This window comes from Octodon degus, unplaced genomic scaffold (assembly GCF_000260255.1).
Source record: "Octodon degus isolate 3935 unplaced genomic scaffold, OctDeg1.0 scaffold00002, whole genome shotgun sequence".
NCBI lineage: Eukaryota > Metazoa > Chordata > Mammalia > Rodentia > Octodontidae > Octodon > Octodon degus.
Window position 1 is genome coordinate 35570921 of NW_004524578.1, and position 27560 is coordinate 35598480.

The 27560-nt window shown below is 41.5% G+C and overlaps 1 protein-coding gene across 4 annotated transcripts in view; it reads right to left on the bottom strand.

Annotated features, from left to right (window-relative positions):
- Window positions 1-3604: 3604 nt before the first annotated feature.
- The window catches only part of Slc1a3 (solute carrier family 1 member 3), an 85131-nt gene continuing 61175 nt past the window's right edge, over window positions 3605-27560 (bottom strand). For 2 of the 4 annotated variants that reach the window (XM_004623433.2, XM_023711974.1), the window contains 7 exons: window positions 20276-20480; window positions 17591-17633; window positions 14465-14757; window positions 11589-11822; window positions 10564-10758; window positions 7516-7650; window positions 3605-5834 (listed from right to left, as the gene is read on the bottom strand). In XM_004623433.2, coding sequence (XP_004623490.1) covers window positions 5630-5834; window positions 7516-7650; window positions 10564-10758; window positions 11589-11822; window positions 14465-14757; window positions 17591-17633; window positions 20276-20480 — 1310 coding nt within the window. In that variant the 3' untranslated portion in view covers window positions 3605-5629. Of the gene's footprint in view, window positions 5835-6464; window positions 6516-7515; window positions 7651-10563; window positions 10759-11588; window positions 11823-14464; window positions 14758-17590; window positions 17634-20275; window positions 20481-23194; window positions 23336-27560 lie in introns of those variants that run through there. The other 2 variants (XM_023711979.1, XM_023711973.1) reach the window with 2 other exon arrangements.

Sequence of the window (27560 nt, forward strand, 5' to 3'; positions counted from 1 at the left end):
AGAGAGAGAGAGAGAGACAGAGACAGAGACAGAGACAGAAAGACAGAGAGAAGAATGGAGAGGAAGAGAAAGGAAATTGTGTTTAGCACTGGGAAGTCAACCCATTGCTGTATGCAGGTCTAGACTCAACATCACTTTGTAGCTGGAGACCTCTAAGCTTTAGGAAGCATAAAGCTTTTTAAAGTCTAGATGCTGACTTTCTCAATTTATTTTCCATTTTGTTGCTTAATAGTCCCTTAGGGGCTTGAAGAAAAAGTGCCTCTCTAAGGCGCTGTGGTGCCATGGCAGTGGACTGTGGTGACAGTTTTCAGATTTGTGTTGCTGACAGAAACCTTAGGGGGTGAGGGCTTTAGACACTGGGTTTGGGTTAGGTCAGCTGAGTGGTCTTTATTTCACCTGAGTGAACTCTGCCTCGAAGTTTCTGGCTAGCTGCTTTTTAGGTCTTTTTTTTGATGCCTGATCCTGTAGAGTTGGAAAAGAATCTGACATCATCCTCTGTGTCAGATGTGTTGTTTTGCGTCTGCTCTCCGCAATGTAGTTGTGTCTGGGTCGTTATTGGGAAAGAGTTTGCGATTTCGTGATTTCTTCCTCAGTACTAGCTGGGCCCTGCATCTCAGGTTCCTTCACCCACGGCTTACAGAAGGGGCTTTCTTAGGGATTATTCCCATCCATGGAGGCTGGAGTTCCCCAAAAATCTTTAAGTGCCTCATTCCTAACTTCATAGTGACCAGACAGTGATTATCTTTGAACAGCAATACATGAAAAATAAATAGCATGGGTGCTTTTCTAAAAGCTGCCCCCAAATGAAAAAAACAAAAAGTGTCTGTCATTGGAAAAGAGCATGTGAGTGGCAAATTTGTCAGCTCTGTAATGGGTTAGTGAAAATACTTGATCTGGGGTTGGGGTGGGGTTGAAGAAATAAGGCATGCAAGGAAGGATTAAGTAGGAAAGGGAAGAAAAGAAAAACAAATGCCAGCCTTAAAACATTCCAAGCATGGATAATGGAAACACTGCTGATTTTATTTCAGACAGTTCTGTGGAGTCTTAGAGGCGACTCATCAGGCTTCTAGGCCATGGTGATCACAGAATGAGTGATACTGTCTCCAGAACAAGTAAATAGTAGCAAATGTCGGATCTGGACTTTTTAAAGCATTCTTGAGAAAGTCTTCAGAGAGACCTCAAAAAGTGGAACGATATTTATAAAGAAAATGCCCCCCCCCCAACTTACAGATCCTCTCTCTTGTGTTCTGTCCCTTCCCAAAGCAAACATGAGCCGTTGTCAGCTCTTCCTGTCACTGGTGTGTTGGGTCACCAGATTCACAAATAGGAAGGCATGGTGTTCATACTTGTGTACTAACACTTTATTATTCGCCATTGACACTAAAGCATTATTTTTACGTATCTGAAACTCAGATTTAACTAGGTCTCTCGTATTGTATCTGACAACCTTACTTAGAAAGTGCAGAATCTGACAAAATGTGACTGTTTCTAAACTGAAGGTGGAGACAGCAGTTTGCCGGTAGGACGCGAGCCCGGCTGGAAAAAGTTACTGTGCTGCCTCCGGAGTACCTGCCCGGGTGGGGGGTGGGGAGCTGGGATTTCCCAGCAAGGTGCAGAGAGGTGGGGGACAGAGGTGAAGAGAAACACAAGGGAGCAGAAGACAGAGGGTACCCAGAAAGCAGAGCGCTCTTTTGGAGACAGAAGCAAGGTGACCAGAGGGAAGCGTGAACTGAGGGCCGTGAGGAATTTTTACCTACTTGACTGTCTTCGTAGATTAATGAATAGATTGATGCACCCCTCCTAGGGTTCCAGAGACATCAGCCCTGCGTGAGTTCCTTGCCCCCCCCCTGGTGGCTACTTTAGGTATCGTCCGCCCAGGCCCTGCCTCCCTGAGCCCAGAGACGCTCATCTCTACTTTCCCTTTTAGGACGCTACGCTTCAGTTATCTGTTCTTCCTTCCTTCTTCTTTTTGTGTCGGCTTATTCATTCCGAGTCTGCCCTAGGCGTGACACTTCTCAACTGCTCTGGCCCCAGGACGAGGCCACACAGAGCTGGACATTGTCGCCCCAGTTCTGGGACCACCCTGGTGGAGGGGGAGGGGGGCTGCCTCCAGGAGGCCTGGATGATCCACAGCAGCCTGAGGTCAAGGGCGGGCGGGCTCCGGAAAGGGCCCGAGGGCGGCCCCAGCAGAAGGCACAGAGCCTTCCTCTCGCGGGAAGGGAGCCCTTCTTCAGAGCGTCCTTCAGACCCATGCAATTAACAGCTCTTCAATTTCTATTTTCAACATCGTGTATGCGACTAAAGGCATGGGAAAGAGGATTTTCCTGGTCGTGAGCTTTTTTGGCTTGGGAAAGGGAATCCTGCTTGAGTTGTATAGTGGTGGTCACAGGATAAAGATGAGAATAAAAGACACAGGCCCACAGGGTCTAGGTAGGACTTTAAAAAATTATGAAATGGGTTTGCTAACTTTTCATAGTGCCATTTGTGAACAGATTTGTGACTCCAAGGTATAGGGAACTGTAGCTGCCTTTTCTGTTCTGGTCACCATGGAATTGAACTGCCATGTCCCTTGACAATTGCCACCATCTTCCCCAGGAGGGAGCACGGCCTCACCCTGGACCAGGTGGGCTGCGGGCCTCTTGGGTGGCTTCTCAGTGATAGCGACCTGAGTTTGCAGACGTTGATTTCCTTATGTGGCCTGGATTTTGTTCCTTTGGATTCTGAGCAGCCTCTTCCTAGACCCAAACTGGCTGCGAATACCGCATACTGTATGCCTTGAAAAAAAGTTAGAAATGCATTGATCAAATACAGTGCAGTGGGTTTGCAGTTTGGGGGGGCAAGGTCACAAGACCCTGTAGAGAAACTCATGAAGTCTGAGGAACCAGGCAAATGTGCAGAACTTTCCCCACAATTTCAAGAGCTATAAACCCGTTGAAGTTTTCACAGGGATGACCCAGGGGTCATGGGCCTCACTTAAGAGCCTTTTCTCTAGGTGACTGTCCCCTTCAGGCAGAGGGTCAAATGAAAAGGTCTGTTGGCACAAGATCAACGTGGAGATTTCATGATGCCTGTGAGCTCTTTGTGTAAAAGCAGGTGAGGAAGGACTCACCCATAAGTCTGTCTTAATGCAAAGAGGTTCATTAGCGCGTGGCTCATTCCAAAATACCCCTTGTACTGACTCAGCTCTTTGCACAAATGGCAGTAGTCATCACACAGATCAGTCTGCTTAATGTGAAGGTTGGATATCACTTTTTGGAAGAGTTCCATGGTTGCATTATCCTTTACCAATCCCAACATGAAAACGATTCCACTCATCTGAGAAATTCTGAATCTGACTGGACAAGTAAGCGCAGGCCAGTTTCCTCACCCTTTCCAGTTTCCGCCTCCAGTGTTAGGCGCTGACAGGAGGACGTGTCCTTACTTATTTCCTCATGGCTGGCTCACTCCCTCAGTGCGTCCTGCCACGATATTATGGTGCTGTGTGGCATCCTTCCCCTAGCTTGCCCTGAGCTGCTGGCAATACTTCCACAAACAGAAAATTAAGTTTCTTTCAGGGAAAAGAATAACAACACACCAGCATATTAATGTAAAACTATTTTTTTTTCTTTATTGAAAATACACCTATACAGTAACGCCTTTTGGTCCACACTAGGCGCGTATATATGCAGAGCCTGTGCCGGCTGGCCAGAGAATCGCCCTAGAGGACCTGCTTTCATAAGAAATGGTTAGTATAAAAAACATCACACCGTGTAGCAGAGTTACTTTGACACAATTAATTGTTGCTCTACTGGTGTCACGGCTGCCTTGTACATTAATTTGTGTAGTGTATTCCCCACATAGAGCCTCAGCATTAAATGGTTACTCTATCACAGCCTAATGTTAACTTTTACATGCACATAGTGCTCAGGGGCTCTATAAAATAAATTTCTAATTGTATATCAGAGGGTGTAGGTCTAGATTTTCAGTTTGTTAGCATGATTAAATCTATTCTTTGCCATTTCTAGGCAGAAACTCAAACACAGCTGGTACCGTCTGACAGCTCCTGCTGAGTATCTTTGACTGAATACTCTTTTAGGGGACAAAAATGAATCTCTTCAACCTGGGAGCTGTCTTGGCTGAAACTAATGCCACTGCTGTCTTTCCTTGCAACCTCATCGACATTGTCTTCCTACTGATTTGTCTTCTGCTGTATCTCTTAGGCACACAGAAAAAAATAAAGCAAACCCTGCTGTAGCTACAAGTTTTGAATAATTTGCTAAGTGGGATTTCAACTCAAATAAGTATTTCATTTCTGTAAGACCTGATGAAAGCAAAAACTATTTTCAGAAAAGAGGCCACCAACTCTGCTCTTGGACCTGCATTAGTGCATTCATTTGACTTCTCCAAAAATATGTAAGAAGGACTATTTTTGTGTGTATGTTTCCTGGGGGAAACAACTCAAAACTGAAAAGAAAAACTGTGTTGGGTTAGAAAAAAAAGGGCCCAAATGAAGCTCTTCCTTTTATTTTTCCTCAAGGAAGATCTAAACCCTTGTCTTAGAAAATCCTTTCTGATATCAGTCATGTTCCCCTCTTCTCTAGCTCTGTAGTGTTCCATAATAGACCACCAGCACCCTTGTAGTTGCTACTCTGTGTATTTCCTAAGGATCTTTAGTCAGTTGAGTGGTGGGAGGCATCCTCCCCAAGCAGTCCCTTCAGGTTGAGGAGAGGAGGAAAGAAGGGAATACTTCTCTTGTTGGAAATAACTAGGCCAAGAATAACGTGCATGATCCCTTTCCTGGAATGGCCTTCCCTCTGCAACTTGCCTAACTGATGGTTAGAAGCAGGAGCTGGGGAACCAACCGCACTCCATCCTGTCCCATTGCAGAAGTGTTCACTTCCATGAAGTGCTCTTTCTCAGAGCTCCACACTCCATCGACTGATCCTGGGTGCAGGGAGTTCCATGGGGGAAGTGCAGGCTGGCTCTTTTGTGACGTCACAAGAAGATTGGGCCCGAGAGGCCACAGAGGCACCTAGGGAAGTCATTCATCATGCAGACGAGGACGCTGAGGCCTAGAGATCCGATGCAACCTGCCCGCAGCCACGTGGAAGTCTCACTTGCTGTCCCTCCTCCCAGCTCTGTGGGATACCTTTGTACATTTTCTCACTTCCAGTAAAATGAAGCCACAAATCAGGAGAGGGGAACAATTTTTTCTACTATCCAACTGACAGCTGATTGCTTTTCAGTGTGTTGCTGTGTTTTGAGATGAATGTTCAGAAGGCTTTTTGTAACTTGAAAGTAGACTTAAAATATTTTAGCCTAGTTGTTAGACTCTTTAACTTATAAAACAGTCACATTTGTGGGGTCCTATTCCACATAAATTGGGGAGACCTGATCAAGATGAGCTTTGATCCTACTACCTTATTACGTAAGACTAATAGGAGATGATTTTCAAATTGTTAATGTGGGATGAAAACGATACATTTTGGCTGCCACAAAAATCCTCCCTTTTGGGGTGAATTCCTTCCAGTCCTACCAGAGTGGGGAGAAGAGGAGGGAAAGGGCTCACTGGAAAGATTGAGCCTGACGAGAGGGACTCATTTCATGATGGTGTCAATGCCCTGGTGCTCAGGAAAGCATCTCTGTTAGTCTACATCTTGGTCTCGCTGTCAAGAGGTTTCTCAGTTTCACTGTCCTGGGCAATCAGCTGGTACGGTTTCTTCATTTCATTCTCTTCAATCACTGAGTTACCCATTTCCACATCTTTGTTCTTCAGTTCATGTCGTGACAAATGCTCCACGATGCCAGCTCCCAGGGAGTCACCCAGTACGTTGGTTGTGGTTCGGAGGCGGTCCCTGGGTGGCGGGGAGGAAAGAAAATGAGGCTTCTGTCAGCATGTGGAGATTTCAACCTACACTGTGAACTGGCCAACAGAGTCCTTAGGAGCTCACCCTTCCCGCCTCCTTATATTTCTCCTCTCCTGCCCCTTCCCTCCCCTCCTCACTCTTCTCCTTCCCTCTCCTCCTTTCCCTGCCTCCCCTCCTTTCTCTGTCCCCTCCCCTCCTCCCAGTAATTTCTTTCCCTGGTGGTACTTGGAATTGAATCCAGGGCCTTTGTACTGAGACTGAGTTACATTCTCAATCTTTTTTTTCCCCCTTATTTTGAGGTAAGGCTTTGCTAAGTTGCCAAGTTGCCCAGGCTGGGCTCGAACTTGCAGTCCTCCTGCCCCAGTCTTTCAGAGTTGTGGGATTTCAGGCATGTGCTACCACATCCAGCTACAAGCATCTCTTAAAGTTTAGTGTGGTGTATCTACCCGCTGCATGCTTACCTACCAGATGCATAGGCTTCCGTAGCTATGAAAATTATTAGGACCACATGGACAATCAATTTTCAGTAACTAAGGTGACTGTAGGTAGAACACCAGTAGTGGGAACTGACCCTTCTCTTTCTTCTTTCATTTAAGATTTCTCTTTTCTCTAACTCACCTTCCTTTATATCAGCAGTTCTCAAAGTGTGATCCAGACACTTGGGGGTCCCTATGGGGAAAACTATCATATAATAATACTTAAGTGTCATCTGTCTCTTTTACGCTCATTTTCTCAAGCACGTGTAGCAGAATATTGCAAAGGTTACTGAGCGATATTAATGAATTGGACATAGAAGCAGTTAGGATGACTCCAGGTGTATGAATAGTTAGTAAACTTACAGCGGGTTGTGCGCTGACATATGCGTCATTGCATTTAGTGCTCATAGTGCCAGCAGGGAGCAGAAGATGTGACTATTCCTGCTATACAGAGGTGAAAACTGCGGTGATGGGTAGCCTGCCTTGTGTCATGAGGCAAGTGACCGAGAAACTCGTGCTGGGAGCTTCGGCTTACTGTACACGCGTGGCTCTCCATGGCTATCTGTTCTAGTAAAGTCAGCATGTGGACTGTAGTACCCAGTGTGTTCTAGGCATAGGCTTTGGGCATCCTGGACAGAATTTTTTTGAAGGTGGTAGGAAACTTGTGAGAGGCAAAGGTCAGAGAATGTTAGCTGAAATCACAAGGGAAGAGGACACAGAGATGAGCCCCGGCGGTTAGAACTTCCCCAAGAGCCTGAAATCAGTTCCACTTAACAATGCTAGGTGTCTTCCCACTGTCTGTATGGCCAGCGCTCAGCTTGTGCGGCTCAGATGGGAACATCCACCCTGCATTTCACCACTGGAGTGGGAAGTGCAAGGAGGAAGGGCCAGAGCCAGCGAGTGGGACCACCGAGGGGATACGCTGTGCAATTCAGAAGGGGCCTTGCAGATTCACACTGGCTTGCAGAGAGCAGGTTTCCCAACTCTGAATGGCTTATGGGGTGAGAACCGTGGTAGCCAGATGTTCCCAGCAGGCTGACAGGCGAGTAAGCGCACATGGCACCTCAGCCAAGGATCAGTGAGGAGAGTTTCATTTCAGACTGAGCTGGGCCTCTTCTCCAAGGTCTCCTGGCAGGCACGCCAGCTGCTTGGCACGCTGGGGAGTGAGGCAGAAGCAGAGCATGGGTACTCACAGGAACCAGTCCACTGCGATGATGAGCGTGATGTCGTCAGTGGGCAGGCCCACCGATGTCAGCACGATGACCATGGTGACCAGGCCCGCCTGAGGAATCCCAGCTGCCCCTATACTCGCAGCGGTAGCTGTGATGCTGTCGAAAGAAGTGTGGAAACAGAAAACGTTTTTACAAATCCCACCCTGGGGAGAGCACCTTGCCTAGCAGACCTGGTAACAATGCCTGCTGTTGTCAGAAAAGTACACACCCGAAAAACAGGAATGAGTTTAAAAAGAAAAATGATTGCATTACTATATTACTAGTCAACACATGATTACTGACTGTGATCTACTACAGTAATCATGGCTTATTTAACGTAATTTTCACAACAACCCTCATGAAGTTGGTCCTACTATTTCAGCCCTCTTTAATGAAGGAATTGATGTCTATATTCTTTTTGATGTTCCTGAAAGTGTCTGTATGTATATAATGCCATAGAATTACAGCAACAATTTATTCCTAATAATTTGCCTATCCAAGTGGAGAGTTATAATAGGACTAAACTTGTCCAACTGATGTAATCATAAAAGTTAAATTCAAAAACAAAATGATTGCTAATGTTCTGTAGATCTGTATGGGGGGGTATGGTCATGTGGACTGGTTTGTCAAGTGTGTAACCTGCTGGAAATCTGGTTCAGTGCCTACTTGAGAGGGTGATGTGAGGGTATAAACATGCTTTATGAACATTAAGCCATGTAGATCTAAAGTGGTATTGATAAAGCCCTAAGTCCCCACAGAGGCCCTAGCACTTCTAGATCCTGTATGGCTACTCCAAATGAAGCCTACACTCCCCAGTCTCCTTTAAAGCTTAGATTTAGTTCTAGCCTAGGAGACATGGGTAGAAGGGATCTAGTTATTTTTTTCTATGTCAATATTCTGTGACATTTATTTATTTAGGAAGTGATCTTGTAACTTAAAGGTTAAGCCACATCTCAGCTTTCCACTGGCCAAAATTTGGGGGTGGTGATGAGCCGTTTTAGACCACCCAGGTAAGGGTAATACCCCAGAGATTGTGAAGTACCCTATACTCTTGGCTCCTTACACAGCAGAACACCTAGCAGCTCTTGGGGGCTTTGTGGAGCAGGGACATATGACAGAGAAGTGAACTTCTACTTTGTTTAAGCCATTAAGACTGTTCTCATTATTTTTAATTCTGTCTGTGCAGCTGAATCTTTGTCCTGACTTAGGATTTTTCAATCAATATGCCAAAGTGTGCTAGAGAATAGGTTACAAGTGAGCTGAGATAATGATGTTCCAGTTTTCACAGTGATTAGACTGGGCTTAAGGTTCCCACAACCTCGAGATCAGTGCATGATCTCTGGCCATGACCAGACTCATCTTTTTCATTCCAATGCACCCTACAGCTAATATTCTTTCCCAGTAACATACAGTATGTACACAGAGCCCAAGATAACTTATTTCTAAATAAACATAACAAAAATGTGAGGTTACTGATAAAGATTACCAGAAACCGTAAAACCAAATGTTTTGCATAAGCCTGGATTTGGTCTTGCTCTGGGAAAAAAAGCTATAAAAGACATTTTGGGATCAACTGGGAAAATCTGAAGATTAGACTGGAAAACCTGGAAGTATTTTCAAGACGCTTCCTGTTGTGGCTATGTAGAGGATCATCCTTATTCTCAGGGGCTGTACAGTCAATGATTATGGATGAAATATCATGATGGCAGGGGTTAGGGAGGCAGCAAAAATGGAAAGTGTTAGCAAGCTTTAGGTCTAGGTAGAGGATATCTGTCATAACATTGTTCCAGCTTTTCTATGTGTATAAAAGCTATCACAATTAAAAACTGTGACAAGAAAAAATCTGATTTATTTTGATCCCCAAAATATATTGTTCATAATAATTGAAATCCAAATGCACAACAGTGAAAATCAGAGGCAGATCTAGATCATGACGCTTAACGTCTCCAGTGGCAGTTAGACTTCCGGGTCCCTTGTACATGGCAACTTGCAGTAGGCAGAAGCAAGTTGTGCTCCTGCATGGATATCCATTCCCACGTGGATATGCAGGGATTATCTTTGAAAGGAAATAAGAGAAACTGGCAAGTAACATTGATTGTCTCTACAGAAGAAAACTAACAGACTGGGAAAAGCTATAAAAAGATTACTTTTCACTAAATACCTTGAACATAATAATTTAAAAATTTTCCTGTAAAAATTAAATTCTCAATCTAACTTGCCAGTTAGAACTGTCACCTTTCTCTCTCTCTCTCTCTCTCTCTCTCTCTCTCTCTCTCTCTCTGGCGGAACTGGGGATTGAACTCTGGCCCTTGCGCTTTCCAGGGAAGCACTTATTCCACTGAGCCATATCCCCAGCTCTGTCGTTTTTCCTATAGCGCCTAAAAACCTACCACAGTGAAAAAAGTTCCAGTTTTCCAAGTGCATTTTATTTCCCAATATTGCCTATAAAAGTTAACGTACTATTGAAGTATAACAACTTTTTTAAAAAGAGAAATATTCACACTATATTTTGTTGGCATTAATGAACTTGATTTGTAAATGATATATTGATTAAAAAAACAGATGAAAGGTATACAGTATCTATAGTATGATTAATTACCAAGAAAGAAATGACTGAAGATTTAGCTCAGTGGTACATTGCCTACTTGGCAAGTACAAGGTTCTGAGTTCAATTTCCAGTACTAAAAACAAATCAAAACAAAACACCTGAAGTGGACCTGTGTCTATGCATAAGCAAAATTCTTTCCAAGCCAAACATAAATAATGATTGCTTTAAAAAAAGATGCAACGATGTGGTGACAAACAAGCTATACTTTGTGCTTTTTACATTTCTGTTATTCATTTTTTTGTTAATGAGCACATGCATCTGTCACAGCTAATAAAAATATCTATCTATTCCTTCAATCCATCCCAACCTCTTGTTAATGTGGGATTCTCTTCTCAACTATGTCTTCTTCCATCCTTGGTCTTTATGCTATTTGTTAAAAACTCATTGCTAAGAAAATATTATTTTGAACTCTTCTCTTGTACCTGATTGTGATAATCTGTCCAAAGTTCAGGTCAAAGTTGTTGACTTGAGCGATGAAAATGGCGGCCAAAGCCTCATAGAGGGCTGTCCCATCCATGTTAATGGTGGCCCCCACAGGGAGCACAAATCTGGTGACACGTTTGTCTACGCCATTGTTCTCTTCCAGGCACTTGAAGGTGATAGGCAGGGTGGCAGAACTGAGAACAGTAAAATAAGGCATGTCAGCGGAGGGTCCTTCCTGTCATTCTGTCTATGTGGCCTTTTGGACAGACAGTTCCTTCCTCTCCTAACTAAAAGGGAACTAAGTCAGCAGTTGTATAAAAGGGGAGCAGGGTCAGGAACAGTGTGGGCCCCTCGTGGGATAATTTGGCAGCTGTCCCGCTTCCAGGTTCCTCTGAGGCATCACTCATGCTTTTTCCCCATTGAGTACCCACTGCCCAGTCACTCTGCCATTTCAACTGCAAGACAGTAATGGCAATGGATAGGAAAGGACAGGTGGCTTCCATTTTGCCCACCCCCATGGAAGAACATGCAGCCAATGGATTTAAGAATTCCTTGTATCCCAAATAGGGATGAAAAAGCAAATTCATTATTTCTTAAGTTTAAAATCCAGCACCGAAGCCTTCATCTACCTCTCATCTGAGAAGCTCAAGTTCAAGGTAAAAGTTTAGACACATTGTCCTGGAGGAATGTGATGGCTAAGCTTGACTGTCAATTTGATTGGCTTGAGAGATGATGCCTAGATTGGTAAAGCCCACATAGGGTGTGTCTGGCTGGGGTGTGACTTTGGTGACTCTATCAGGTCCTTAGTCCCCTTCTCTCTGAGTTCTTCCCTTGTGTCCTGTTTCCTGGTCACCATGAAATAAGCAGGTTTGTTTCCCTGTGGGTTCTCCCCATGCTATTTCTGCCTGGGGGCTAGGGACTATGCACTGCAACCTCAGAAACCATGAGCCAAATTAAACCTCTGAGTTGCAAGTGTCAGTTACTGTGTCTCAGTGACAGAAGTGTCCAATCCAGTCATGCCTACCTTGAAGAGGTCCCCAGTGCTGTGATGAGTGCCTGCAGCAAACCTCCAATGAAGACCCAAGGGTTCTTCCTGGTTACCAGGAAGTATAGGAGAGGTAGGACAATGACGGCGTGAATGAGGAGGCCGATGATGACAGTCACCGTGTACATGGCAAGCTGCCCTCCAATCACGCCCATATCTTCCATCTCAACAATTTTCCCTGCAATCAGGAAGAGGATACCCAGGGGGGCATACCTAGGGAGAAGCAACACATGCATGATCAAGAGTCTGATTTCTAACAAGCTATTCCATGGCAATTCCCTAGGACATGTCTAGAATTTGTAGGAACTATGAATTTCCTTAAAATAAGTTTTCCCTGGATACTGTTGAATCAGGCTTTCCTGTCAGCCAGTCTTACTCTAAGACACATCTTTAAAACTCTTACATCTTTGAAAACTTTAGGGAGAGTGGTTATCCTTTCAGTGCATGTAGGATACTTTGCTGGTCTTTACTCCTCTCCTTACCTCTGGATATCGCCAAGTACCTGGAACTGCCACAGCCCACCTGACCTATCTCCACAGTCTTGGGTGTGTTTTCCACATCTCAGCCTGCTCCCTCAGTTCAAGCAAGAGCCACATAATACCATGCTGCAGATTTATATTCAGTTCTCTTATTCCAGGGCCACTTTTATTACTTTTTTTCGTATCTCCAAATCACCTAAACATTACTTAGTATTTTTCTTCAAGTCATCATTTTTATTTAGATAAACTTACTTTAAGAGTTTTTTGTTACAGTGCAAATGGAAAACTATCACTTGCTCTATATAGTACATAAATAAATTCAGTTATTACAATTTATAATGTGCAAGCATGTTCTAACACAATTAGGTTATAGGTGTAATTAAGTAATTATTGTCTCTAGGCTGCTCCTGCCTTTTCTCTTGCTGACTCTGAAGAGAATGAACAACTCATAACAAAATGACTTGGACCTAGTGACATAACCGTCGTTGCCCCAAGGCTCTGCTGCCTGTCTTTTAATCCTTTTTTCTGCTGTGTGCAATAAACTACCACTAAACTCACATTACCCAAAACAGAGAAGCTATCCTCCTTAAGGAGGTGGACTTACTGGGAACTGAACAGTACAATGTTTCTTTCAAAAATCCCTTAAAAGTACAGACCAGGAAATTATAGGAGTACCTGTATGCAGGAAAGTAATAACTCAATGTTGAATGTATAGGCAAATGTACAGTCAGAAAGACTACATGTGAGGTTCATTCAGTGGCCTTGAATGAGTTTCTTTCATGGAAGAGGTGAACAGTGAAGACATTTTAATAATGTGAAGATAAATGTCCACTTTCAGCCCTGCCAGGATTTCAAAGGAGCTTTCCAATTGGAGGCCCCATAGAGATCACATTCTGACCTGTCTTTGTGCCCAAGTTCATATCTGTCTTGTGCAAACTCCTGAAATGTGGATTTCTTTGGGCTTTGGTGGCATTAGAGAAAGGGCGTTTTTAATCATGTTGGGGAGTGAGGGTTTTTCATAGCAATGGAAGCCTTTCTGCCTCAGGTGCCAGGAAAGAGTTTGGATATTAAAATTAAAGGATAAAAGGAAAGCAACCCCTACACAAGGCCTAAAGCAAGCAAAGTGTTCTCTCCCTGCTGGGGTAAGTTTGCATTCCAAGGTCAACGTTCCTCTTTGGATTAGTCTTTTCTTTTGTCTCCTGCTCTCAGCTTTATTTTATTTTATTTTTTTTTAAAGAATTATTTATTTATTTATTTATTTATTCATTCATTCATTTTGTGTGTGTGGCCAGCTCAGCCCACCAGGGGGCGGGGCTGTCTGGCATATGGTGCTGGGGGATTGAACCGCGTTCCCTGTGTTTTGCTTAGCTTAGCTTGCTCTAAGTAGGTGCTTTAGACCACTGAGCCATCTCACCAGCCCAGCTCTCAGCTTTATTAAAGGAAGTTCTGTTATAAATCATGGCTTGAGGGCTGTAGTACTCTCCTCGAGGCCTTCTGTACATTGCACCAATGCTGGTGTGCACACTTCTTTCTTAAGGCTCACTCAGATAGAGAGAGGAGACCTGAACTTTTCTGACAGTGTAGGGTTTCTGCGTTCGCTTTTCTCTCCAGTGTGAATGCAATTCTTTGGGTATTTGTGGGATTGGCCTAGCCTCGGCATTCAGGTCTTAGCAAATTTAGAGGTCTTTCTTTACCATTTAGGTTACTTTATATTTTACAGCAGTTGTAACTGAAGCATCTTGATAATTTATTTTGTTGTTTATGTTTATCTTCTTTATTTTTATTTTATTTTTTATAGGGTCTTACTACACAGCTCAGACTCATAATGATCCTCCTGTTTTCAGCCTCCCCAGTGCTGGGATTATAGGCATGTACCACCACGCTGGCACAGCATGTGGAACTAGAAATCGAACTGTGGTCCCTGTGCTTGCCTGGGCAGGTGCTTAGTCCACTGGGCTATCTCACCAGTCCTATGTCTATCTTCTTTAAAAAAATTAAAGACCTAGAGGATGCCCTTGCATGTTGTTTTCACTGCTGTATTCGGAGTGCCTTATGTGCTCTGCTTGCCACATAGTAGACAATAAATATCTCTGAAATTAATAACTGTGCTGATGCAAAGGGGGCCAGTGAGGAGTGGGATTCCACTGGCACAAGGGAAAAGGAGTTGATATCTTTTGAAAATGAGGAAGGAAACTTGTTGAGAGGCTTACATGTAGGCTCAGAAGGCTCAGAAGTGCACTGATTTCCTTGTGCTTACCAGAGTGCTTACCAGAGTGAGGTCACCACAGTTGGTCTGGTGGTGTCTTCCTCAGTACTTAACACATTTTGATACCCATCTTACATGTATGTAGTTACATAGCAAACAGAAACACATACCACATTATCACTGCGACCAATCTCATGATGGCTTCGTTAAGAGAATCAAAGAACTCCCGCAAGGCTTGCCCTTGCTCCTTCATGTTTCCAATCACAAAGCCGAAGCACATGGAAAAGACAACCAGTCCCAGGGCGTTGACCCCATTCACAGATCCCGGCACTGGGACCATCTCCTCCTTGATCCGCGTGAGTGTCTCCATGGCCTCTGACACGTTGTTTATCACGGCACCCAAGAGAGACTCGTTGGCCTGGATGGGTACTCTAAAACTTTTCTTCTCATAGTTGGTTTTAAACTTAAAAATAAAAGCATACCAGGATTGGAATGATTTTTGTCTTTTTCTTTCTATGGTACTGTTTTCCAAATTTTCCACAATAGTAAATATTACATTGTATTCAAAGCAGAATGCTAGCTGGGGAGATAGCTCAGTAGAATAAGTGCTTGCCTGGCAAGTGCAGGGTCCTGAGCTCAATCCCCGTACTGGAAAAAAAAAATAATCAAAGCAGAATGCTATAGAAATGGTCCATTTGTTATCTATTAATTCATCTACCTAACATCTATTTCTCTATGCATATGTGGTAAAACCCATATTCCTTGACAAAGACAGAGAAGCAGGCATATCTATGTACAGATACATACTATACATACACGCACTCAAGTACCTAATTAGTCGTCGTAGGAAGGAGATACCTAGCCAAAAGTATTGGACTAACCACACATATGGGAGTCCACTTTCTCTGAAGTCCCAGTAAAAAAGACAATACAGAGGGATTTTAAAAAGCCATAAATTCCAATATTCACCAGAGTCCTTTTACTTTATGGTGGTCTGATGCTACAGGATCACTGACCAAATACATGCCCCCCCTTCTGTCATATTCCATAGTAGTTAAACAAGAATAACTGTACTTCATAGAGTTGTTGCAGTGACCAAGCCAAAAATAATATATGAGAGCCTCTTACAAATTTTATAGTACTTTGTTAATGTTGGCTAATGATGCTCAGTGACAAAATCCTTCTGGAATTAAACCTGTTTGGAGATTTCAGTGGGTAGTAAAATAAAAAGTCCTAGATGACCACTCATAAAGTCATTCCTGATATTATCAGTCTTAAGAATAGGTGCCTAATGAATAGCTGATGATGACAATTTATTTTCTTCAAGCCCATAAATGGCCTTTCTGCCATGGTTTTGCATAGATGCCCCTCGCAGGAGATGGTGAAAATATTGCTCTGACCACACGAAACAATGAAGCCCATCCCTATATAATTTTAATTTCCTGGTCTTAATAGGGGTGGGTGCAAAGCAACACTAAGAGTAATGGTGCAAGGGTGTTGCCTGGACTTAGAGTGCAGGGAGAGAATCGCCAGACATGAAGTGCTTGGCCATTTCTTTGCCAAGAGTAAGCGGGAGACTTTCTGGTCTGTTGGGAATCTATTATTCCCACACAAGGGCAAGGCTAGCTGTCAATACTGCAGACACAACCCTGAACAATCAGCGGTACTGCTAGTAATTTCAAGCAACAAAGAATCTAGTCAACTCCCAAATCTCATTACTCTGTTGGGTGCTTATGCATTTTATAAATTGTTCATGGTAGATTTTCTACCCCCACCAGCCTTTCCTGTGTCTCCAACTCCTTCCCCTTAGACACAGTTTGCAACCTACTCAGAAATTGCAACCTCATTTGAATTCTGATCTAAGCCAAACAGGTCTGGGGAGATACTTTTGCTTTCTCTTCAAAATCCTGTGAATGCATTCCCAAACTAAATGCAACCAATACTGCTAAACAGCACTTTTCCCACCTGAAAGATCTGGAAATCAGCATTTTTGACATCACCCAGAGGCAGCTAAATAACTAGAATATTAAGATCCATGGTACTGTATAGGGCTTATTATTTATAGTTATAACTATTTTTGAACAAAAAAGTTCGACTTTGCCCTCCTAAGATTTTTCTTAAAGAAATGATTCCCCTTTAATTTTGCAATATGTGCACATATTACCTGATAAAATAATCTTAATTTTTTTTTAAGAGCAAAAACAAAGGAAACTTACATGTGTACAACTGATTTTCATGAGGTTGGGATTTTGTCTTGTTTGCTTTGAGATTCCATGCAGAAAGGTTAGAGAGCTGCCATGTAGGTGAATTGGTGGCACATGGGGAAGAGTTTGGGAACTATTATTTACAGAATATCGATCTCCCTTTTCATATTGTGGGCAACAAAGCTATTATAGTCAAGTGAGGTTAAAATGAACTCTGCTGATTTTTATTCCCTAAAAGTAAAATGTATTTGTGTTCATAATTTTGTGAGCCAAGAATTGCTTAGCTACAGAGCTAAAAAGAATGGACTTCACAATAACCTCCAGGTAAGTGGCTCATCAACCTGAACATCACTTTCTGGGAAGCAAAAGGAGTAGAAGGAAGTGGGTAGAATCAGTAGTCAGCACCATAGTCTGAATTCTGGGTTGGTGTGGCATTTTCTATTTGTGAGAACATGTGCCTCTTGCATACTTTCCCTATTCTTTCAAATGAGAACCTCATCAGTCCAATGAAGATATAATCCCCACAATATTTATATGGAGATTAAATATAATATAAGCACATGGCACACAATAGGCATTCTGTATATGGTAATGGGTTTTATTTCTCATATTTAGAAATATTTCTCATATTTTGTTTCTCTTCTTTAGAATTCTGAAAGTCCTGAATAGATTTTTAATGAAAACAGTTGTGATTTTTAAAATCAAACCTAGAAAGTGGAATATCCAATTCAATTTTGTTTAAAGTAGGTTGTTAGTGCATTATATACTGGAGTTTGTTTGCTTGCTGGGTTTTCCTGTGTGAGCACTGGGGAAAGGAAGAGGAACTGGACCTCTTGATTAGCCCTCTTCACAATGGCAGGCACCCATGTGCTATTTTGGGCCAGACCCACTGCTTACTATCTGATAAGTAGTAAGCATTCAATGTAAAGTAAGAACCACTTTCCCGAATTCCCTAAATTTCCATGAAAACTCTGCTGTTTTCCATGTGGTTGCACAGAAACTGCAATGGCCGTGAAGGCTTGGGGGACTTCCCACTGGTTCTGTAAGCCAAAGAAAAGTTTTCAAAGGTGAATGAATTGCTGTAGTGTTTACCTGTTTAAAGCAGGCTTCTACCAGATTTGGAGGGAACATGTTCCTGCAAAGAAAACAGCAGTTACTTGACAAATTTCTCAAATAGTGTAGTAAGTTTGTTCTTTCAATATTATTTGATCATGTCTAAGGTAAAGATTGCATTGAATTGAGTAGCAAGTGAAAAAGACAAAGATTTAGGATTTTATGACTTTCAATGGAATAGATAGTTATCGGTAAGTGTGGCCTGTACAACTCATTTTTCACGAGACACAAATTCAACTCAATAGTCTTCTTGCCAGCCAATGAGACTTCTTATTTTGATATTACATAATCAAAACACTCCTAGAAAGATCGAAGTGAGACTAGAAATACCTTTTATCATTAGTAGTGTGACTGACTGTGGTATTATTCAGTAGTGGTTCTTTTAGTTATTGTGCTATGTGTTCAGGAACCAAGAGTTCTGAGTGAAAACTCATGGTTGGACTCTAAATTTTACTCTTCAAAAAATTCTCCCAAAAGAGAGATTTGGACATTGGCACTGAACTGCAGTAGCTTCTGAGGCTGTTTGGTGGCCAATGGAGAGATGGTCCACAAAAGCTGATCTTGAGGCCCACAAAGCAGGGATTGTCACTTTCTCAGAGACTGTGTTGTGTGTCAGAGCAGTGTGGAGTTCATTCTGGGAGAGAGGTAGCACTGCGGATGGGAATATGACATTGTTCAAGTCATGACACCTATTTATGTTTCAGTTCACTCATCTGTAAAGAAGAGACTGGATTAAATCATCATTACCAATCCAAGATAGAAGACTGGGAGGATGTGATCCTAAATTTGCGATTCTAGAAGTCACATGCCCTCAAAGTTATAGGTTTAAGGATGTAAATTCTTATCCTTCTCATTCTACTATCTAGAACATCATATTTCCTTTTTGTTCTCATCTACGCTCTATGGACTTATTTCCGTGATAGATGTTTGCGCTCAGGAGCTCCTAGGATAAATGTGGAAGCCAAGTAACTCATTAGTGGCAGGAGTCATGTTTTGTTGTTATGGCAAAGAAGGGGACAAACTCACAGTGCTCTGATGGACCAATGAAACTACAAATAAAAAGATACTAATTGTTCAAGTAAATATAGAAACTTACAGGAAAATTGACAGTAATAAAAGACTCCTAACCCAAACTACTTGAGAGTAAAGTTCATGAAAATATGATGGAAAGTTTCAAGTTACTGCATGAACTAAATAAAAACAACTTCTAGGGTGACAACTTGGTAGAAAATAATATTAGAAGGTGACTTGATACTTTTAGATCACTGTTCTTTAGTCCCCTGAGAAGGACTTTTAAGAAGAAACACCATGGGATTGGGTGATGCCTATGGGGGGACTGAGAGTGCTGGTGACAAGGCCCTCTGGATCCCAAATCTCTTGTGAATCTTACTCACACAGACCCACGTCTTGCAATGAGGTCAATCCTTTGAATGAGCTGTCTTCAAGTGGCCGTGGGAAACCCTTTCCTAATTCTTTGCTGCTAGGTTTCAGGAGGACAGGCGGGGTGGGTTACATGGTGAGTGCCAAGAAGATGGACGATGTGAGGGCCTATTCTGGGAAATCTCTGGAGCTAGAAAGAGTTTTTAGACCTACTCTCTAGTTTTCTTTGTGCAATGGTTGACTCCTGTGGTCTCCCATGGATCTGTACATGGATTCTCTTGCCTTCTGGTTGCCTGTGTGTTTGTCTGGTGGTACTGACGGTAGTGTAGAGAAAGAAATTCAAGTATATATTTTTTAGCTCTCTTTCAGAAAAATTTGATGGCAGCTTCCTTATTCCAATTAAAGCTAGAGCTCTTACCCTGAAGCCTCTCTCCCATGGCTATATCTCTTTTGGTATTCTATCAAAAGCACTCCCTTTCTACCCAGGAGAGAGACAAAATAGCTCTATACTGCTGTTAGTTCTCAGTCTCTCTCATCCCTGGGAGGTTCTGTGAACAGTGTCTAAGCCTTTGCAAACCTTCTTCAATGTTCCTTTTGAGTATACAGAGTTCTTCTTTCTAAGACCTGATAGTATAGGGCAGATGCATAGAAAAGAAGGCAGGAATATGCCAGGATTAAACTTGGGCTTACTACACAGTTCTGTTGAAGGCTATCTCTTACCAAGTTTGCTTCAAAGGCCAAATGGCTCATTTATAATCAATATCTGGTTTGTAATAAAACAGTGATACAGAATTCATCCTTTGATATTCTAACTAATCCACCAATTCCTTCATAAATGATTCAAAAGGAAAGGCTTTGGACAGATATGACCAAATGCTCTGCAAAATCCCTTAATCAACTGTGTTTTGTATAATGAACAATGAAATACATTCCAAATTAGGGGTTCAATGGTTAGGCTAAAAAACAGCCTTAAAGTATGAGACTTAAAAAGTAGGTTAAATGTTATTTATATTCCAATGTGAGCTTCACAGTGGAGAAAACTTAGTGATGAGATTCTGAATTCAGGCCTCTCAAAATCTATCTCTCTTTTTATCCTTCTGACCTATTCCATACAATACCAGAAAATAGTGCCTTATTTCAATTTCTTTTAGAAAGAAGTGAAGATGTGGCCTTCATTTCAAATCAGGCAAGGCTGGTTCAGTCAGATACTTCTTTCAGAGTTTGATTAGTTCCCCAAAATAAGGGGGTTGGGTAGACAGAACATACCCAAGGGACAGGACCTACCTGATTAAGTCGAGGAAGGCATCTGCAGCAGTCACCTGGACAATTTTGCCTTCTCTGTACATGTTTTCCTTTGTGCCCTTCCCAGGATGGATGATGATGACAATGATTATGCCAATCACCACAGCAATGATGGTGGTAGTCATGTAATAGATTACAGCTCGCATCCCCATCTTCCCTGATGCCTTACTATCTAGGGCCGCCATTCCTGGTGAAGGCAAACAGAAGGAGATTTCAGGAAGTCAATCCAAGGAATTCTCCAGTGGAAGGCAGTGGGAACAGTATTTCCTTTTTCATTCCCTTCCCCTCATCCCACTCAGTAATATAGTTACAAGAAGTTGGCCCCAGATTTATTCAGGGACCACAAAAGGTAGAAGGAAAAAGCCAGGATGGCTAGGAATCTGCTATGCCAGTGAGCATATAATCTCTTCTTTTAAGCCCCAAGAATTGACTTCACATGGCCAAATAAAATCTGCTCTCTAATGATGTGAAATTGAAGTGGAAATCTTTCCTTGGTTACCACTAGTTGGGGAACCTATAAATGTGAGTAGTGTATATGTGTTTACGTATAGAAATATTTACAATATTTTTCAGCAGAATAATTTAAATTTACTTCAAGACCACGCACTGTGGTGATTCACACAGATTAACCACTGTTAAATTCTTTCTAAATAATTATTATTTAATAATGTTTTGGGTGAATCTTTTTAATGCATTTTCTTTTTTAATTTTTAATGCATTTTTCATGTAAAATTTAAGTTATTATAATCACCTGCGGATTTATCTCTAATTTGCATTTCAGGTACACACTGGATTCTATAGCAAAAGTTCAGCTCATCTCATATCATTAAAAAAATCATTTTGGTGATATTCTTCTCATTCTTGGGCCCTGTCCTCCTTTACTTTGTCCCATAGGACTAGGACATCTTGTCAAATGTTAAAAGTACCTCTTTATCTCATTTCAAGATGCCTTCAAATTCTATCTTAGGCAAAAGAAAAAGAAAAAAAAGGACTCACATCTTGAATGGTGCTAGCTAGGTGGATAAATCTCAGTGCTCCTTGGGCAGGAAAACAATTGGAAATGGAAATGGAATAAAACTCCCAAAAGCTAAATTATTTATAATAAAATAAACCTTTCTGCTTCATTAGCTGTTTCCTCACTTCTTTATCTTCCCCAACCCTTGATAACACTAATATCCAAGTAGAATAAAGTCCAATTATAGTTAGACTATTTTATTTAGTATTCAAAATTGTGTTTCCGGGCCAAGGAGATGGCTCAGTAGAATAAACACTTCCCGGGCAAGCACAAGGGCCTGAGTTCAATCCCTGGTTCCGCAAAAAAAAAAAAAAAAAAAAATTATGTTTCCACAAATGCATTAAACATTATACTATGTGTCAGTGGCAGATATCAGATTCTCATAGTGGTTTAATATTAGGCAGTGACCATGTTCACATAAACACATATAAATTAAGATAAAATATTGAAAAAATAGTGTCCATAATTGCCAGATGATTGGTTGGATTTTCCCCAAAATGTTGATTTGATACAAAGGTATCTGAAGGTGGGAATTGAATCTATGACCTTTGATTTATAATTCCACTTGTGTCTGAATCATATCATTTACAATCATTTACTTTGTTGTAATGGTACAGGGGATTAAACCCAACTCTACACCGAGGTATATCCCCATCTCTTTATTTTTAATTTGAGACCAGTTCTTGCTAAGTCACTCAATTGCCCAGGCTGGATTCAAAATTTTGATCATCCTGCATCAGTGTGCTGGGATTGCTGGTGTGTGCCACCACACCCAGTTACTTAGCATTTAATATAGCTTTAACAACCAATATGGCAAACTAAAAAGCAATTAAGTCTGAAGTCTTAGTTAACATTAAACAGAATGAAGTGGGAACACAAACTCAAATGTTAGGTAACTGAGGTCAGGGAGCTAGGAACACCAAATGCGGCTCCCACAAGTCAGAAGTGCATGAACATTTAAGTGCATGAACTTAACCCCTTTGGTTTTGCCAGTATCCCTGAAGCCTGGGGCTGAGTGTCCATTTATTGTGGTGGTATCACTTCAGTACTTCAAATACATTATAAATGGCCTAATCTGCTGTCAGCAGAAGTAGCCCATCCTCTTTGCCCCACCCACTTGCATTCTGGAATCTGAATTACATTTCAAAATATCTTGACTGTTCCCTGCTTGCAAAAATTTCCCTTGGGAGGAGCCCACTCTCTCTGCATGACTGACTGAACTTGTGGACACTGAAGCCTGCTGTTCTTTTGCTTCTTTCCCTGTTAACCTAGTGATTGGAGTAAACACACGAGGCCATATAATTCTGTTAGGAGGCACCAGGCAGTGCTATTTTCTTCCTCCAGTTTCCTTTCTTTCCCTTTTGCCTATTATCCTGTGGTGCTGTTCCATTCTCAGCCAGTTCTTCTCTGATGCTCTTGCCCAATAGCTATTCAGAAAGAATGCCAGGTGGTAGATAGATAGCTCTAGAAACCAAAGTGGTAGACAAAGCGGAAAGAGTCATCATACTCCCCAGCCCCTGGCCAGAAAGACAGGGTAAGTGATCCCAGTACCTACTGCTGCAGGGCTATCATTCTGGGATTATAGATTATATGCTTAAAAGTGATTTATTTCGATGAAAACTGATATGAAGGTATTTTCTCCGTATTCCACAATAAAGTAGCTGATAATAACCATCAAAAGCCATTTTCTTAGCAGTAAACACAGAAGAATAGCCAAACAACAGGCCTCATTCAGTTCTGCATATGGCCGTTTTCCTTTCAAATAGATAAGACCACAGCTGTTGTTGCTTCAGTCAAGGAAGGGGAGGGTGTCTTGATTAACCATTTCTCCAAGTAGGTTCTTCTAAAGGGGAAGGCTCACATCCCACACAAGATCCCTTGCTCACCTCTGCTCCCGGGGTACTCCAGCTTGTAAAACTAAAGAAACCACCAGGAACAAGGCCACACATTGTCACCAGGGCAACAGCAGGACAGATGTGTACCATCGGTTACACATCCAATGGCCTTGATACTGGTGCAACCAGGAAAACGGAGCAAGAACTCTGGAAGACAAAACCCCAAGTGAGCAGGGCATCGTTCTTCCTCTCACTCCCCTGAACTCTGTGACCATCCTCTTTTCCCATCCTTATGAAACACAAGAGCCTATGCTTCACACTGGGGACTAAACACATGTGTTAGGTAGGGGGTCTGTAGCAAGGTAGAAGTACTAAATCACTTCAGCAGAAAGGAAGCTTTGGCAGAAATGTCCCAATATTTGCACTGAGATTTGTCACTTATTTTAAAATATAGGGGAGAAAAGAGAACTGGGGTGATGAGGACACAGAAAGTCACTTGGGTACACGGTACTTGTGAGAGTGTCTTGCACCAGCCACTTAAACATACATTTGAGAAACGCATCACAGAACAAGTAGCAAAGATAATCATTTTGACTTGTCTCTTTTTCTTAATTTGATCTGGACTAAGCTAAGCCAATGAAAACATTCTGATGTCTTTACCATGAAAAGAATATCAGGGTCAAAACTCTTTTCAAACCCAAAGAAATTCTATACTGCACTATTATTGCACCATAATGACTCTTCCAGTTACAAGGACATGTTTGTTTGCTTGCATCTGCTCTATAATATGACTTAAATTTATGCTGGTCTGCTCATTCACTTACCAAGTTTACCTCTGAGTGGTGCCATAGATTCATGACAACTGTACAATGCAGATAGTGTTGATACTATTTTACAGGTAAAGTAAAAAGAGGCCAGAGAAGTTAAGTAACTTGCACAGCGTTGTGCATGGCAAAAGACAGATCCACATGTCCAGAAGAGTATTTTTACCACTATACTTCCCTTATCACGAACATGCAAGGAGCTGTCAGCACTGCATCTGCTTGTTATCCACACTAACTTTCTTGCATGGAATGCAATGTCGAGAGGAGGTGTTTGGCTTAAGGAAAATTCTATGCAGGATGTAACTGCGGGAAGTATCTGATCCATTCTCCTGCATTTCTTAAACCTCCATGAAGATAGAGCTGAGTAATGCTAGTTTCCAGAAAGAGTAGCTGAACTATCAGAGCAAACTCTTCCCCATTTTTAAAAAACAACTCTAAGCATACATATTTTAATGAAGGGTAAAAGACCATGAATTTTTCTGTCTGTGAGCACTAGAACTTTATTTTTCTTTTGCATGATCTATTCTTTAATAGCCAGTCATCAACCAAGAAGTCATTTCTGCAAACCCACTGTAAATTCACCATGAGTTAAGCATCAAAAGGAGATTGAGCAGGAAGCTTTCTAGAAAATAAAAAATCAAAAACTTTGCTTCAGATACTTGAATACTTTAGGCTGTAGTCACTTGGAAGAGAGAGGAAAGGAAGAGAATTTCTTGGAGCAAATATGTAATTATTATTTTATTTATGAAGACAACCTTTTGGGAATCAGTTTAGCATAAGAAATATTCACCAAATTAATGGGATTTTGGAGGAAGGAGAAAAAGGAATTGTTTCATAAATATGTATGTATAACTCTGTTAGTCTGTGTTGTAAATTACATTTCTTTTGTATAATATTTGGTTTTACCTCTTGAATAAATAAAATATACAATCAGCCAAGCATTAAAGGGTAACATCAATAATGCCAGGTTCCCAAAGTTTTACCATTTGCCTGGATTTTGCTCTCCCAACTGATGAGAAAATCTGTACCTTACATATTAATGTATTTCAGTCTACTTCCCCCAACAATTCTTGTCTCTGGTTTGGAACTCAAAATCTAAAGAAGCAGCCTTCTGTTTTGAATTGTCTCTCCACTTAGCCTCATGATGTTTCATCGTTTTTCCAAGGCCCTTGGCCCAGGCCCAGAAAGACAGAAAAGGGTGATGTCAAATGCTGATTAAAGAATATTGTTCTGCTTCAGTTTTTATTTTATTTTAGATGTATTCCTTCTCCATGATATGCTTCCCAGACAAGCATCTAATGAAAGCCGCCTGTTCTGAGACCTCCTTGAATTTCAAGATGGGAAAGTTTACAAGAAGAAAATTAGGAAGAGCTCTGATATGTACCACACTCATGGGAATAGAAGGAGAGGGAGGGGGGTGTTTTAGTAGGAAAATTAAACTTTCAAAAGATAGTACTTCATATGTATGGGATGAGAAATGGGTCCCTGGGTCCTGAGTAGATGCCTGCTGCTGAACTTAAGGTACACTATCTCTCCAGGAAAGGCGGAGGGACCAGAGTGCCAAATAGCTCACAGAGGACAGGCATGGAGGGTGGGGTGTGTACACCAAGCAAATCATTTTAAATCTCTGTTTAAAATTATAGCTTCCTGCACTAAGGTAGATTCTACTGGTACCTTTATAGACTAGATTGTAAGGGCCAGTGAGATAGCTCAGTGGACTAAGCACCTGCTTAGACAAGGGCAGGGACTGAGGCTTGACCCTCAGCACCACATGCTGTGCCTGCCCCATCCACAGGCTCAGGTGAGCCTGCCACTGAGTCTGGGCGTAGTGTTCATGTCTGTAATTCCAGCACTATGGAGGCTGAAAACAGATGAATCACTACAAGTCCAACCTGAGTAGTGAGACTCTGTACCAAATATAAAAAAGTAAATAAATAAAAAAATATAAGCTAGATTGTTAAAAAGCAATTTCTATGAGTCTATGAGTTCTGGAATTGAAGGCAAATATTTAAAAGTTAGGTTCCAAATTGTTGGCAGTGAACAACTATATCAGGATTTTTAGTAACTGTTTTTGGTATTGGGAATCAAACTCATGACCTCTCACTTGCCAAGCAGGCACTGTGCCACTAAGCTATATCTCTGGCCCTGTACCAGAATTTTATTTTATTATATGTTATTTTATTTCCATAATTTATTGAGAGATAAATAGTAATGAGACAGTTTCAAATCAAATTGGTATGACAGTTTCAATAATTAACACATTGCACACTCTCTTCCTAGTGGTTATTTGCTGTACAAGATGCAGACATGATATCCTATTTACAAACACTATTACAACAAATCTCTCTATTCATTAATAGAATGCAACTATATATCTATCCTAACCATTTTGAATACACAGATGCAAAATGGACATTCATCTGTCTCCTCTTTTTTGTTTAGTTCCATCATTTGAATATTATAGGTGTGTTAACTTAGCAAAATATTCTAAAAGAGTCCAGTAGTCCATAATAGTATTGGGTCTTCCTCTTGACTGGCAGTGTCAGAAATTGTTGACCTGAGTCCCCTACAGCTCAACAAAACACCATGACTTTACTTCTTATACTTTGTTTTTATACTTTTCTGCTGGATGGTTAAGACCAAGATAAAGCAAGACTTATGCAACAAGAATTGTAGCTTTTGGATCTGATAAGGTCAGTCAAATTCCCTTAGGATTTATCCTGGGATCCTGTACCTCAGATTGTAGAACCTCTGTCAGTGTCAGCCATGTGGATGAGTCACAATGAAAGAGAGCAAAGAGAAGAGCTAGGAGAAATGACAGTGGCAAGCCATATAGTTATGTGTAGAAGATGGGTAAAGCAATGATCCTAAGAATCTTCAGAAGATTTTTGAATCTAGCAGTTAATTGGAATGATTCTCACCCTGACTAATATATACAGACATCTGTGAACTAAGCAACTGCACTGAAGATGGCAATTTGTAATAGTAGGTTCATGCTTGGAGGGCCTGTCATTCTGGTCTTCTGAATATGGGCTGCTTGTCATGACATGCCAGTAGCTGCCATGCTGTCTCTCGGGTAGACTATTGTTCAAAAAGAAGGGGGTGGTGAATGAAGGCAGGAGACAGGAAAAAGAATGTTGCGGGACTGTCCTGCTACAAGGTTGTATGGTTAGATTTCTGGACTTATGTGTAAACATAAGAATTATATAATTCTTTATGCCTATTTTTAAAATATATTTTAATTTTTAAAATATTTTTTCATCATATTCTGTAGGGACTTAAAGTTCAACATATCAATACTTGATGAAAAATACCTGTTCCATGTTATGCCCAAGATGTTTGATATTCAAACAGATAGTGAGGTTAAACTTAACAGCCTAAGTTGTATGGTAATAACAATAAGCTTGTCTTCTGGATGGTTAACAACTTAAGTTTGCAGACCAAAATTAGAGAAAAAGGAGGGCTGCAAGGAAAGTCAATATTTTGGCCCTAGTCTTCCAAGGTCACTTAAGGCTCAGGACATATGAGAACTTGTACTGTAACGTCATGTAACTCAGTAGTGTCCCAAATTTTCTGATCAAGGAGATTATGGG